Source organism: Rissa tridactyla, chromosome 3 (genome assembly GCF_028500815.1).
Source record: "Rissa tridactyla isolate bRisTri1 chromosome 3, bRisTri1.patW.cur.20221130, whole genome shotgun sequence".
In the NCBI taxonomy this organism is placed as follows: Eukaryota; Metazoa; Chordata; class Aves; order Charadriiformes; family Laridae; genus Rissa; species Rissa tridactyla.
In genome coordinates, this window is record NC_071468.1 from 8,974,162 (window position 1) to 8,989,030 (window position 14,869).

The 14,869-nt window shown below is 57.0% G+C and overlaps 1 protein-coding gene across 1 annotated transcript; it reads left to right on the top strand.

Annotated features, from left to right (window-relative positions):
• The first annotated feature begins 12,090 nt into the window (after positions 1 to 12,090).
• Positions 12,091 to 13,219, top strand: NKX2-2 (NK2 homeobox 2). Its single transcript, XM_054196796.1, has 2 exons — positions 12,091 to 12,349; positions 12,660 to 13,219. The coding sequence occupies exons 1-2, from the start codon at positions 12,091 to 12,093 to the stop codon at positions 13,217 to 13,219; spliced, it is 819 nt and encodes a 272-aa protein (XP_054052771.1).
• Positions 13,220 to 14,869: the final 1,650 nt, after the last annotated feature.

The following is a 14,869-nucleotide window of genomic DNA, read 5'->3' on the forward strand; positions in this document are numbered from 1 at the left end:
CCCAGGAAGCCACTGGAACAGGTGATGCCACCCCGATCTTACCAGCTGCTCATGCAATTTCTCCTTTGATGCCAACCGGCACCGCAACCTGTGTCAGCAGCATCCCCACCAACAGCCTCCCTGATCCCTACTGACAGTGATGCCGCAGCCATGCTCCCATCCGCTCCTGCTGCACCGGGGTCCGGGTGCCTGGAGACGGACGAGTGATTGATGGGGCGCCCGCGATACGCCATGATACGCTCCTTATCTTTGGCTTCCCAGTTGGTTCCCATGTCGCTCGCAGGGTTTACAACATCAATGTCACTTTCTTTCCCTTGGATTTCTTTTTTTTTAAACGCGCTTTGGTTCTTTCACACGTCTTCACGCACACCAGTGAATCTATTTCATCTTCAGGATTAGTAAAATTGGGCAAAATAGTTTGGGAAGGCCCATCTTTCCCTACTGCCCATGGGAAACAGGAGAGTTTGAACATATGGGTACCTATTTTTCATGGCAGGTCCACTGAGAGCTACATCCATCTAAAGGATCTTCCATAGGAATTCTTAGTCAAACATCGCAATGGCAAGTGTCATCCAAAAACTGGGGTGCAGGTAGAAAGGGCAAGGTTAGCTATGAGCAAAGACAAGTAGATGGACGGGCTTGGTTAAGAGGGGAGAAGAAAATCTGGGTGGGAAACATTATGGGCATCACCAGGAGATCCCTCCCTCTCACCCTTTTTGGACTGACAGCTCCTCCTCACCATGGACATGGACCTTCACTTGAAAACACTGGGAAAATTCCCCCTTTATATGTGCGATGAACAGCAGTGACTTTGCCAGGAAGATGAGACCACCGGGAAGCCCACAGCATCCCCAGGGAGTCTCTCCAGAGCTTGTGCAAAACTGCCAATGTTACAGGACCCCTCTGCTCCCCACCAGCCCCCCAGCACACCGTCTCCCATGGCCAAAGGCTGGTGTCTGAGCACAGATGTCGTGACTTGAGGCTGTTGTGTCCCCATCAGCCCCCCCAGCACCAGCCTCTGTGCCCCACCAGCTCTCACCAACACTGGGCTCCTGCTCCTCCCCATTGCAACCCCCAGGAAAAAAATGACATAAAATAAGAAAACAAAGGATGGATGCCCACTTCCAAATCAAATCCAGCCGAAATGGGCAATTCACATCTACCTCTCCTTAGGCTTCACCTTTCCCCTCCCCTCCTCCAGCCAGCCAAGACACTATGGACAAGAGCCAGAGCAAACCCCCATCCCGGAGAGCGGGCTTTGCTGCTGCCAGATTGTGCTGTGTGCTCAAACCCACAGGGACAACCCGCGGCCATCTGTTAATCCCAGGTGTGTACACGCCACGGCTCTGCTGGCAGAGATAGTCTTCTCCTGGCTCCTCAAACACACCGGTCGCCCGACTCAGCATGCGCGGTGGTTGTTAAAGCGGCCGCTCCCCCATCCCCTCTCCCATCTCCTCCATCACTGGCCCTGGCATCAAAGACTTAGGTGGTGAACAGGTTGTCCTTTCTATTCATCATGAAAAACAGGCTGGAACAAGAGGCAATTCAGTCCAGACTTCACAGAAACTGTTCCTGCTCTTCACCGAAACACAACGTCTCCTGACACGCGGTGCTAAAAGAACGCCTTCCCTGAGCTCTTGTCCTCTCCAGGGGAAGAGGTCCTTGTGGTCATTTGGAATGTCTTCACGTTTGTGGAAAGGAGTGGGCACGTGTGTATGAAAAGTGGAAATACATTCCTTCAGCCAGGGAAATCTTGGGTTTATTTCACCCTACCTGATCCACCCTGAGCATCCCAAGCCCAGGCACCAACCCTTAGCACTTCCCTTTGATTTGCAAGAAAAGATTTGTCCCCAGATTTAGGGACCTCTCGGGAACGCTTGGGTTCATGTCTGCCCCAGCTTGTGCAGACAGCCCAGGCTCTGGATCTGGTCCTAACTGGCACAGACGCCCACGCACTCCAGGGGCCACAGCCCAAAGCTCAGCCCCTGAGAAGGGCTCTCCCTGGAGCCCGTGGTTGCATGACAGCAGCTCACACGTCTTCAGGTCCCCTTGGCCCAGGGTTGTCACCTTACCCTTTGAGCAACCAGCAGGAGGGGGGCACGCAGCTCTGCCAGCCCTCGCAGCTGGAAGAGTCTGCTGGGAAGTTGACTAAGCCTCGAAATGGGAAAAGCCCTTTTCCCTCTTCTGGGACACACAGAGATTGGTAACTCATGGTCCTGACCACAACCAGGGGCGTGTGGACTCTGGCCAAGAGAAGCTAAGGCTGTGACTGCAGATACTTGGAAATAACCATCCGATAACAAGGTGGAGCCCATCCCAACCTCTCCAAACTGGGGTCCAACTTGTCCACCTTGCACACCTACCTCTCCAGGAGACTGTGAATGTTCTTTTAGGAGAAGGGTTTTCCACTCCTGCCTTTTCCAGATGGGCAGTGTTTTGGGTTCTGGGAGGGAGGGCAATGGGGATGGATGGGGGAAGCAGACATCTGCTGTCCCACAGACCTGCTGAAGGAGCAGGAGATGGGGAGGGCACCAGACCATGGGTGGAGGGTTGAGCAGCAGCTTATCACTGGCTCAATGTTATTTATTCTCTCCCTGGAACTGGAAGGGATCTGGTAGCTCTTCCCAACACATCCTTATGGTTTGAGAGTCCAGCCTTCTCCAACAAAACTGTTAGAATTATTGGGGCAGTTTAAGGAATCCCACATAGAAAAGGTATCCTGACCTCTTCCACCTTTTCTCCTGAAGCAGCATTTACCCATGAATCTACAAACAAATAAATACCTAAAAAGCCTCCCCCACCTCTGAAATATACCCTCTGATAAAACCACCCAACCTGCTTTTACTCACCAATAAAGACTTAATTTCCCCAACTGGGCGAAAAAAAGCCATGTGCATTTGGTGTGGAAATCCACATTGATCACTTTACTCTCCTTCACAGGACGTGACAGTTTGGCTTTCAGCAGTTCTAGGGGATGGTTGGACACACGCATGAGGTGCCAAAAAGCTCTCCAAAAAGGTTTGCTTTCAGTAATGAATACAAAATGCTTTTGCTAATGAAATAGTAACTGCATGGTTTACAATACTCTCAGAGACAGCTTGTCACTGTCACTGGGGATATCTGCAGGGCCTGGACCCCTGCAGTCCATTGGACTGCAGAGCACCGTCAGTAAGCAGGTCCCATGTCACTCAGTCACTCAGTACCCATCAGGCTGGGGCTAAGAGCCATACCTTGCCTGGAGGTTTGCTGTCAGTGACCGGGCAGGAGCAGCCCCTGGAGCCCAGGCTTGAATCAGCCTCCTGAAGGCACAGCTTGCTGCTCCTGTAGCTATGGACCATCCTTGTCCTCTCCTCACCTCCAGCCCCATCTCCTCATCCAGCCGCTCCCAGCCTCTTTTTCCCTCCCTCCTTCAGTTCCCAGTTTGCTCCCCTTTGGCCCTCCCTCACCTGCCCCAAATCCAGCTGTTGCGCCCTTGCCTTTCTCCCACGCTCCTCCTCCTGCCGTGCTGTGTGGATGCCAGGGAGGCAGGAGCCACAGCTGGGAAGGTGATGGGACCTGCTCCCCCAGCCCAGGACACAGCCAGCTCTGCTGCGGTGGGACCTGCATGCACAGTGTGTCCGCAAGCTCACACCTCTTATACAGGTTTATAACCAAATGTATTAGAAGCGCAAGCTCCGTTTCCCCCTGTGCAGCTTTCCCTGGGGATACAGAAGACATATCCCAGACATTCAGACTGAATTTCTTGATATGGAAGCTGAAGGCTTCACAGGTATGTAAATAAAGAGCTAACTATTTACACTTGTATTTTTATGTGGGTAACAGGTTATTTTTCCCCTAATTTCAGTCCCTCCGTCAGCAATCTGGGGACTTTTTTATCCAAACAAAACAAGATTGGCAAAGTTGTTAATTGCTCAGAACAAGATCTTTATTGATTACTATAAGGATCAATCACTTTATCTGCGGGCAGCTCTGTTAGACCCGCCTGTGACCGGGGTATTTAGCTAAAGAGATATCTGTCCTGGGCCCTGGGGAGTTTCACAGAGGAGTCCAAGGTCTCTCCAGTGCTTTAAAAAATACGGCAGGTGGTGGAGAGAATTCAGATGAGGTGAGATGGAGAAGGGTCCCTGTGACCTTCCCTCTGGCTCCAGCAGTCACCAGTGAACCCTCTCCTTCAAGAAGACTCTGTGCTTCCTCCTAGAGAGACCAGGGGTGATGGGGTGAGGGGTGATGGGGGTGGGCTGGGTGTTGTCCCGAAAATGTCTGAAGCATGCCTCAAGGGTTATGCTGCTGCGGACCCTGGGGGTTAAAATGCAGCAGCACAGCCTTTCGCTGCGTGGGGCTTGGATTCCAGGGAGCTGCCCTGACTTCACCTGGGCCCGATGGCGTGGACCCCTTCGGGGTGGGGGTTGGAGGGCAGCAGCCGCAGGGCTTGCCTTGCAGTGGGGCTGTGGTGGTGATGGTGGCAGTGGTGGTGTTTACCTAAGCCACAGCCTTCGGAAGGAAGATGGACTGCCAGGCTCGGATGCCCAGAAAGCCCTCTGGCCAGCTGTAACCTCTTCGTGTTTCTATCTGTATTCGCAGGGGGGGTCGTACCTTTTGCAGGAGCCTCTTGCCACCAGGTATCACTTTCCATCCCCATCCCCAGTCGGACAGCGCCACTCCCCCCCCACACACGCACCCCCCCATCACCTTTTCTTCGTCCCTCCCCTTAAAAAACACACATAAATAGATAAAATTACCATTATAAAAAAAAATAAAATTAAAAACAAAAAACGAAAACCAAAATGGGGCAGAGGAGGGGGGCTGCAGCTGGAGCCGTCTCTGGCAACCCAGCTCTAATCTCCCGCAAACCCCCGCTATCAAAAGCTTGGATCAGCATATCTAATGTAAACGAGCTTTCACACATAAATAACGTGCCACATCTGGCTATTTGGTTTTTATAGCGTCTTAGCTACCGAGCGATTTATAGAGGGCGAGCTTGTTAAAGAGCAGCCCGGGCTGGGCCGGGGGAAGTTGAGGGCTGCCCCGAGGCGAGGGAGGTGTGAAGAAACGAGGTGGGAGCTGGGGGCGACGGAGGATTTGGGCAGTGCCGGGTGCCGGGGGCGGGGGGGGCCGGAGTCCCCGCGGCGGCAGAAAGCGGCTTCTCCGCATCTTTGGGGAAGGGGGGCCGGGGGGAGGGCTCTGCCCCCCGGGGGAAGAGGGGCCGGCTCAGCGGCAGGGCCGGGGCAGGCTTAAAAGAGCCATCCAGGAACCGGCGTGTTTGCGCTTATAACCAATTTATTACCGCTGAACATATGGCCAGTATTTCGCCTGGCGTCACTCGCCGGGGAGGAAAGCAAACAGACCGCGCGATGTAAAGCCGGAGGAAGGAGCGGCCGCCCTGCACACGCCGGAGACAATGCGAGAGGCGCGGAGCCGCCGCCGCCGCCGCGCTCAGCCCCCGCCCGCCTAGGGACCCCCGGCCCCCAGGTGGGACCCCCCGGCCCCAGGTGAGCCCCGCCGCGGTGGGCAGGGGGCGGCGGGGTGTCCCCGAGCGGCAAGGGTCCGCGTCGGTGACAGAGCAGAGGGAGAGGGGGTAAAAAAAAGGGGGGGGAACCCGGCGGAGAGACGGCTTGGGGAGCAGCAGCAGGTGGGAAGGGGCTTGCGGGGGGGGTGGGGGGGGGGGTTGGGGGCCGTGGGGGACGCAGGTAGAAGTTGATGCTGAGCGGCCGCTGGAGGAGCGGGGAGGTGGGGCGCGTCCCCCTGCCCCGACGGCGGGGCTCCGCCGGCCCGGCCCGCCCCTGGCTCCGGTGAGCGCCCGGCCGCCCAGCCCGGGGAGGGGAGAGACGGGGGCACTCCCCCCCTGCCCCCCCCACGCTGCCCCGACGGCGGGACACTTCTCGGCTGCGACGGCAGAGTACGCCAGAGGACCGGGAATGGCCCCGGCCCCCGCCCGGCCCCGGCGCTGCCCGCCGCCCCGCTCCCCCCTCCTTCACTTCTTCCCTTCGTTTCCCCGGCTTTGCCCACGCCGCTCGTGTCGCCCCGACTCGGGACCGAGTACTTGGGTCGGGTCCCCCCGGGTGGACCCTTCTCCCAAAAAGAGCCTGACACACACGCCCCCCCCGCCCGGAGCAGGGCGTGCGACCAGCGGAGTCTTCCTCGGGGGATTAACGTGGACCAACCCTTTCCCCCCACCACCCGCCCCCGGCACCCCCACTCGCGACGCGCACCCACCAGCTACCTGCGCGGGCTCCCCGCTAAGCCCTCCGTGTTGTGCGTGCGGGTGCGAGAAGTAAATTCAGATAAGAAAGTGCTCTCGGCCGTAAATCCCCCGCATTCCCATCGCCCGCGGCGGAACGGGCCGGATTTTCCTTCCCGAGGAGAAACATCTCTGACAAAGCTTAATCGCGTTGGGACACGTTTAATCATGAGAGAGACGGGAACGAATACAGCCGGGGGGCTCGCTGGGGGCGGGGGGGGCCATGAAACGTTTGCCCGGCAAATAGAACAGTTTATAATAGAGTGGAAGGGGAAGGGAGGCCCCGGGCCGGGTTTAAAGCTTCCACCGGGGAAGGCGGGGGGGGGGGGTGGAAATTAAATAAGACAAACAAATAACTGGGTCGGGATGCGGGGGGCTGCGGGCTGCCGGCTTTGTGCTCGCACGCATGGCCTTAACAAACTGCCTCCGCCACTATTGGCAATATTTTCAAAGATCTCATTAAAGTGCATTTATCAAAGCCCTAACATGTGCCCTCCGGCTCTGACATAACCCCGTTAGCCCCCAGGGAGGAGGGGGAAAAAATCCCAATTTCTATTACAATTCGCCACCTCGGGAGGTTGGTTGGAGGGCAGGCTAGATCTAGATCTACAAATTTATAAGTAATATCGGTGAATAGTGAGGATTTCTCCGTCTTTGAAGCTTCGGGGGGAAGGAGATAGAGTAATCGTGAGAATAGGAAAGCTTATTTAGATTCCTATGTCCTGGAGAAGATTTAATTGTCTGCGGAAGAAAGGCAGGCCGGCGCCGGGATTTTGGGGGTGGCAGGGGCTTTCTCTTGAGCCTCGGTAGGGAAAGCTGGTGTCGACTCCCCTTCTGTATGCGGGAGAATCTTCCCACTGTTTTTCCCTTCTTTTTTTTCTTTTTTTCTTTCCCCCCAAAGCATCCTTAACGCCTTTGTTAATGCTATTTTTCCAGCCGTGAAAAGAGACGGGAATTTCACCCCGCAGAAACTCCGAGCCCCGCACGTTACAATTAAGTTCTTGAAAGCGACGGAGGATTCAGCGGGCTCTGGTACCTCCTGATTTGAGGAAATACGATTTTTTTTACACCCCCTCCCCCGGCCAGGATGCCGGTGTGCGAGGCAATCCGGTGCCGTGGGTTCCCCGTCCCCGCTCCCTTTCCCACGGCCTGGCGCCGCCGCGTCCCCTCCGAGCCGGAGCCGCCGCCGAGCCGGCAGCATCTCTGCGGAGCTACCGCTTTATCCCGGGAAAAATGCAATTTAAAACCCTCTGTGCGGGGCTCTCGGGAGGTATATTTAGAAGCGACAGTTTTGTTTTGATTTTTTTTTTGTTGTTGTTTGTTTGTTTAGTTATTTTATCACCAACAAAAGATGTCCTCTGTAAAGACGCGTCTCTCCTTTCCCCTGCCACACTTTAAAACAAAGAGGGTGTTGCTTACAGGGGATGCTCCCGAGGTGAAGCTCCTAATAACAATTAGCAGGAGCGGCATGGGCTGCGCTTCCCTTTCCCTATTTATTTCAAGTGTAGCTCATTCTGAAAGGTAAAATAAACCTGTCCCCCTAACAAAGGCTTTGTGTGGGCTTCGCTAATCCGTACCGAGCGGCAAGGTGCAGTCCTCCTTGTTTATTTATTTGTGGTCTGGAGCGAGGGAAAACAATAGCTCGCACCTTTGGTCTAATCAAACAGTAAACTAATCCACTTGACGGCTGTTATCGGAGATGCGATGCGGGGATGGGTTAGAGGTCAGGGCGAGCAAACCGCGCTGGGAGGGGGGAAGCAGTGGAAGGCTCCCGCCAAACACCCTTTTATTCATTTTATATAAATAGATTGTATTATTATCTATGATATATGTATATGATATCGCTCGACAGAGAAGGAAATGAAGTCGGGGGCGTCGGGGGCTTAAAACAGAGGGAGAGACCCGGCGCCTTGCGGGGAGCGGGAGCGCTCGGGCCGCCGGCCGGAGGAGAAACTCTTGAGGGGAGAAACGAGGCACCGCGCCGCGTAAAAACACGACCCACGGCCCGCCCGTGGCGCGGGGAAACCCCGCTCCGCCTGCCTTGCCGGGCACCGCAGCCGCGGAGAGCCGCTCAGAAGGGCTCTTTCCCTCTCCTGTCCCCCACCGAGTGTCTCTTCCTCCCTCTTAAGAAAAAAAAAAGCTTTAACGCCGCTAAAATCAACACCCACCGCCCGTGGGGTGTAGGGGGGCGCTCCCCACGCAGATGCTGCGGGGGGGCGGCGGGGGGGGATAAACAAGGGAGAGAGAGCGGAGGCGAATGGCGGGTGTTTGAGCTACCTGTGAAAGTAAACAGGTAAACACTCCCCCGCTAGCAGAGGCACTTCTCCTGAAGTGCATCCACTCAGCCTGTGTACACGCACCGCGCCGCCGGCCGCCCGTGGGCTTGTGCAAATAACCCCCCCACCCCGGGCGAGCCCCCAGGGGCAGCGGGCTGGGGACCACCGCTGGCAGGCTCTTTAAGAGGGACACAGCAGGGGGAAAGGCACGAAGGGTGGCGGGGAGCACCCCCCGGCTCTGTCGCGATAGTCACCGGGCTGCCGTCGGGTTTTCCCCCTCCCAGGCAGCGCTGCTCTGGGCACAGGCTGCGTCCCGGCCCTGCGACCCCACCTGACGTCAAAGGGCCGGAGCGGCTCTCACGTCACCCCCCCGCCGGTGACGTCATGGCGTCCCGGAGGGAGAGGGGTCTCGCCCCGCAGCGTTGCCCGTGCGTGGGACAACTCACCCACCCCGCGCTGCAGGGCCGCGCGGAGGCGTGGGGCTTTGTGTGTCCACCATTGTGGCCGGCCCGCGGCGACTCCCGGGGCCGTGTCCGTCTTCACGGCCCGGCCTCCTCCCGTGGGAACCCCCCGCTCCCGCCGCCCCGTCGGGCCCCACCTTGCGAGGGGTTTGCAGGACGTTCTGCCCGTGTTGTGGCATTTGCGCGTCTGTTTGGGTTCGTGTGGGGTTGTATTATTATTATTATTATTATTATTATTATTATTATTATTATTTAACGTCCGTCCCTTCACACCCCGGCCCGAGGAGCGGAGCTGCCCGAACGGAACGGGCCGCCAGCTCCGCCGCCCCGGAGGTGCTCTGCCCGTCCTTCCTCGGCTTGGCTTCTTTATTTCGGGACGTTGTACGGTCCTCCTGCCGCTGTCGCGATTGTCGCTTTTATTCCGTCTATTTTTTTCCCCCTCGGGAAGGAATTAAAACCCCTTCCTGCCCCATGCGAGCGAAACGCCGCCGCCTCCCCCGCTCCGGGCAGGTCGAGCCGCGGCGGAGCTGGGGTGGGGGGGGGGGCGGGAAATAAATCAATCGATAAGGCCGAGATTTGCTGGAAATTAAAGCTCTCTGCCTGGTGCGTGTCTCAAGCCCCTCCCGCCGGGGAAAGGGGAGCGGAGCGGGGGAGCGCCCGCCCGAGTGGTTCCCTCCATATCGAGGAAGGACTCCGAAATGGATGAAGAGATAGCCATTGAGTGCGGTTGAATACCATGACAACTAGGAACAACCTCAGATTTATTCCCAACAGTTAGGACACATTGAAAGAGGGCGTCAATCACGTATTATTTCGCCACTGAAATAAATGCAAAAACTGCGCCGAGACAAAGGGTTCCAACAGAAGCCGGACATTTGTCTACATTGCGGACATTGTTTCCAGCTTAGCCATAGGGTTGTATTTGTGTTTGCGCGGGTCCGACCACCCAGGATGTGCTCAGGGGCTCGCTTAAAAAAAAAAAAAAAAAAAAAAAAAAGGGGGGGGGAAAATCCCTGGGCATTGTCAGCCACATCACATACTTTATGGGAGGCAGGGTGGGGGCTGGGGGAGGAAAGATGAGGGGAGCGCGGAGGGAGAGGAGGGGAAGGTGCGAACACATTGATCGGCAAACAGGAGGATGTCTGAGGGACCATCTTCCTCCCCTTCCCACCACCAGCAGCACCATTCCCGCTCCTGCCTCCTGGAAGAGAAACTCGGCCAACTTTTCTTTCCCAGAAATAAAGGTGGTGGTGAGAAGCCCCTTCCCAGATTGTAGCCCCCCCCACCCCGCACACCATCATCATGCCCGAGTACAAGTCCGTCCCGGGCCGGGGTCCGGCTGCGGGGCGCTTCGGAAAGGGAAAGGGAAAAGGAAAAGGAAGGGGAAAGGGAAGGAAAACGTCCGGGCCACGCCCGGCGAGGGTACGCACGGCCAAGGGTCCTCGGCGGGTGCAGGAAAGGGAAGGATGAAGGAAAATGAAAATAAAAGTTAGCGGCAGACAGATAGAGAGGGAAGAAGCTGGGAAGGGGGGCGGTCTGCAGCCTCGGGCCGGGCAGGGGGAGCCTCTGCTCCGCGCCTTTCCGTCGCCACCCGCGTCCGCGGATGCTGCGGGGCTCCGCGGCTGCCGGCGCTGTGTGCGCGTGTGACACCTGGAGATACGGCCTTCCAAAACGCCCTTTGGAAAGCAACCCCTTCTTTATCCCCCTCCTTCCCCAGGTCCTGGAAAATAAAGGGAAAAGGAAAAAATGAATTCAGTCCAATTTGAAAGTCCATTGGGCTACAGCCCATTAAATTAACCAAGCGGTCTGGGTTTTATTCCCCTGGAAGAAGGAGGCAAAATCAATGAGACCTCTTCAAATAAAGCCCCCCCCCCCAAGTAATCACCTCCCGGATCTCGCCGGGTCGTGACTGACGATCGCATTTTGCCAGTTCGGTTAATTTCGGAGCAAACTAGAATCAATTACTTGCTGTTTAATTTCCAGCGTTCATCCCTAAGCCTCAACCAAAATATTGACCTAGGCGGTTTAGATAAGTTGGTCTCTTGCCATCTGAGCCGCCTCTCGTTTCGGTCCCGCGCGGGCTCTGAGCGCGTCCCCGCGCAAAAAAAAAAAAAAAAAAAAAAGGAAAAAAAAAAAAAAAAGCGCTGCCACCGGGTTTGCGTGGGCGCTCAGCCCGCGCGGGAGGGGTGGGAAATCGCGCACCCAGCTTCCCTCGCTCCTTATCGCTCCCCCCCCCGCCAATTTTTTTTCCCCTCCCTGCTTTTCAAGGCAATCGGTGGAAAACACACTTTGGAGCGTGCGGAATATCGGGCTGGTGTGCGAGGCTCTTTGTATGTAAATACTGTGTTTAAAAAAAAGAAAATCACACCCTCCCTCTCTCGCTGACACACACACACACCCGCGGAAGGGCCCTCCCCACGCCGGTAATTAACTGACACGTTATACCACTCATCACCAATGGTGGAAGCTCGGAGCTCGCCCAAAACCCGCAATTTCACATCTGCAAACACTGTCTTCATCCACTTGACTTCCAAGACCCGCCCACACGTGGCCAACCTTTCCCGGGTTTAATGTATTTTTTTTCTCCCTCCTCTCGGCAGGTTCATGTGTGGGGACCAGCCTTATATGGACTGTTCGCTCCAGCAATGGCTCGGGTTTTTCAAGCGGCAGGCACGGGTTCGGGGTGTTTAAGCAAGATCCAGAAGTGATCTTTTTTTTTTTTTTTCTTTTTTTTTTTTTTTTTTTTTTTTTGGTGTGTCTGTCCCCCTTTCCCCTGGAGTTACAAACTATTTCCGAAGCCAGCTGCTGCTCCCGCTCTCTGAATTTCCCCCGTGGCAGTGCAAGCCCGTAGAAACCATCGCCGCAGAGATCCACCGCTGCGGCCGGGGCTCCGCTTCTTCTTTTGCACAAAACCCTTCGGTTATTTTTCTATAAATCCGTATTATTCTTTCTTCTTTTTTTTTTTTTTTTCCCTCCTCCACGCGTGCCGCCGCCCCCGGCTGCCGTGTGCGTGTGCGGTGCTGCCGCCGCCGCTCCGCGTGTGCGTGTGCGCCCGTGACACGGCGGATCGGCGGAGCCGCTCCTCCAACTTTCCTCACCTAAATTTGGCCGGACCATGTCTCTGACCAACACAAAGACGGGCTTTTCGGTGAAGGACATTTTGGACCTCCCTGACACCAACGATGAGGACGGCTCCGCCGCGGAGGGCGGCGAGGAAGAGAGCGAGGCGCCGGAGCCGCCCAAGAAAGCGGGAGTTTTGGGACAAACCCCCTTGGACACTGTTCAGACGCTGCCTTTGAAGAACCCTTTCTACGATAATAGCGATAATCCCTACACGCGTTGGCTGGCGAGCGCCGAGGGCATCCAATACTCCCGTGAGTACCGCACAGCGGGGACGGGGACGGGGACGGGGCAGCGAGCGGCTCCGCGCCCGCGGGGGCTTCCCCGGGGCGGCGGGGCGAGGGGGGTGGGCTACCGTTCGCCACGGGTGGCTGAGCCCCGGGCCGGTGCCTCCATCCATCCCTTCTCTACGGCGGGGGAGCGGCCGGGCGGCGGGAGGGATGCGGGGTCAGCGGGAAAGATGCGGGATCGGCGGGAGGGATGCGGGGGGCGGCAGGGGTTGCGCAGCGCGGAGCCCCCCCCCCCCCCCCCGCCCCCCCCCCGCGCTAACGGGACTCTCCGCAGTGCACGGGCTAACGGCCGGCGGCGGTGGCCAGGACCCCTCCGGCAAGTCGCCGGAGCCGTCGGCCGACGAGTCGCCCGACAACGAGAAGGAGGCGTCGGGCGGCGGGGACGCGGGGAAGAAGAGGAAGAGGAGGGTGCTCTTCTCCAAGGCGCAGACCTACGAGCTGGAGCGGCGGTTCCGGCAGCAGCGGTACCTGTCGGCGCCGGAGCGGGAGCACCTGGCCAGCCTGATCCGCCTCACCCCCACCCAGGTGAAGATCTGGTTCCAGAACCATCGCTACAAGATGAAGAGGGCCCGGGCCGAGAAAGGTATGGAAGTGACTCCTCTTCCCTCCCCGCGGCGGGTGGCCGTGCCGGTCTTAGTCAGGGACGGCAAGCCCTGCCACACGCTCAAAGCTCAGGACTTGGCAGCCGCGACTTTCCAGACGGGAATCCCCTTCTCCGCCTATAGCGCCCAGTCTCTACAGCATATGCAATACAACGCCCAGTACAGCGCTACCAGCAACCCCCAGTACCCCACAGCACACCATTTGGTACAAGCTCAGCAATGGACTTGGTGAAGGCTGGAGGGGAGAGCGCACACACTACCCACACACACACACACACACACACACACACACACAAAAGGAGGAAAAACAAAAATAATAAAGAAAGAGAGAGAAAGAGACAGACTGATGCTCCAAAAATAAAATCAAAACTGCGGGGGAAGGAATGGAGAGGGAAACGCTATTATTATTATTATTATTATTGCTATTATTATTATTATTATGTTTTTTTCCCTCTCACGTTTCTTTTCCCCTCCATTTTTGGGGGGGTCTCGGTTTCATTTCGGGGGGGGGGCGGGGGGGGAAGGGAGGGGAGGTGTTTTTGTGCGTCATTGTTTACAGAAATTTTTGCGCCATTCAGAGTGGTCCTGTCTACCTACAACTAAAATAAAAAAAGGGGGGGGGTAAATCGTCACAATTAAAAAAAAAAAAAATAAAGAATAAAATCCCCCCCGCTGCTCCTGTGGTTTTGTGAGGCAGGTGCGTGCGCCCCCGGAGCGCGGCCGCCGTACCCCAACACGGAAACCTCGATCGCTTCCCGTTCTTAGGACGATTTTCGGTCGCCTGTAACACCCGACAACTATTAGCGGCCGTATTTTTATATCTCGTTGCGATTATCGCTGCCCTGAGTAGCAGCCAGGGCGTTCATTTTGTTTTTATCTTACTTGGGGTTCGCGTACAACTATTCCCAGTAACCACGAGCAGAGGAAAAAGAAACGCGGGTTAAACCCTCTCTGCCCGCAGCCGCAGGAACGCGGACCCATTGTGCACAAACCCAGGCTTTCGATATTTTGAGAAGAATTTTAATTTTTAAAAAGCTGTGTTTCGAGGGGAAAAAAAAAATAATAAGAGAAGGAACCGATAACAACGAGGAACCGGTTTTGTTCGACTTCTCGGTGTGGCCGGCGCCCGCGGCCGCTCCCTGCATCCCCCAGCGGCATTTCGGGGGGCTCGGCCCGGCGTGGGGAGGTGGGGGGGGAGACACGGCCGAACAGGTCGTGTCTCCCCCCCCGCCCGCCGCCCCCGCGCCCGAAACTTCTTTTTTCGTGGGAAAGCGGTTTTTTTTCGGAGCAGTCAGCTTCAGCCCGGCTCCTCCGACACCCGGAGCTGGCAAAAAACGAGGGGCGGGGGGAAGAATTATTTTATATTTGGGATTGTGCTTTTATACACCCCAGTGTCCCCCGTGCAGCTGAGGTCCTCCGGTTGCCGAGTTTTGGGTACCAGCATCACCTCAACGCCCCCTCCCCGGGCTGGGGGCTGTTTGCGCGGGGGGACGGGGGGGGGCGGGAGCGCGGAAACTTCGGGTGCAGCCCTCGGGGAAGCCCCGGCGGCTCAGGCAGGTCGGGGGAAAGGGTTAACACCTGGGGCACCCCCCCCCAGAAAAAAAAAAAAGGGGGGGGGAATAAGGGAGAAGAGAGAGGCGAGGCGGAGCTGGGCGGCTCAGCCGGGGTGAAGCGGGGACCGAGCCCGGCCCCGGTGAAGTTACGGCCGGTTTGGGGCAGGCGCAGCCCCAGCTCGGAGCAGGTTTGGGCAGAGCTGTGTGCCTCCTTGCCTTGCCCTGCCGTTTTAGGATGGTAAAGGTGCTTAAAAGAAAAAAAAGTGGAGGGGGGGGGGTGGCTTCCCGGTGTAACGGGGCAGCGCCTGCCCCTTCCCGCCGGGCTGAGC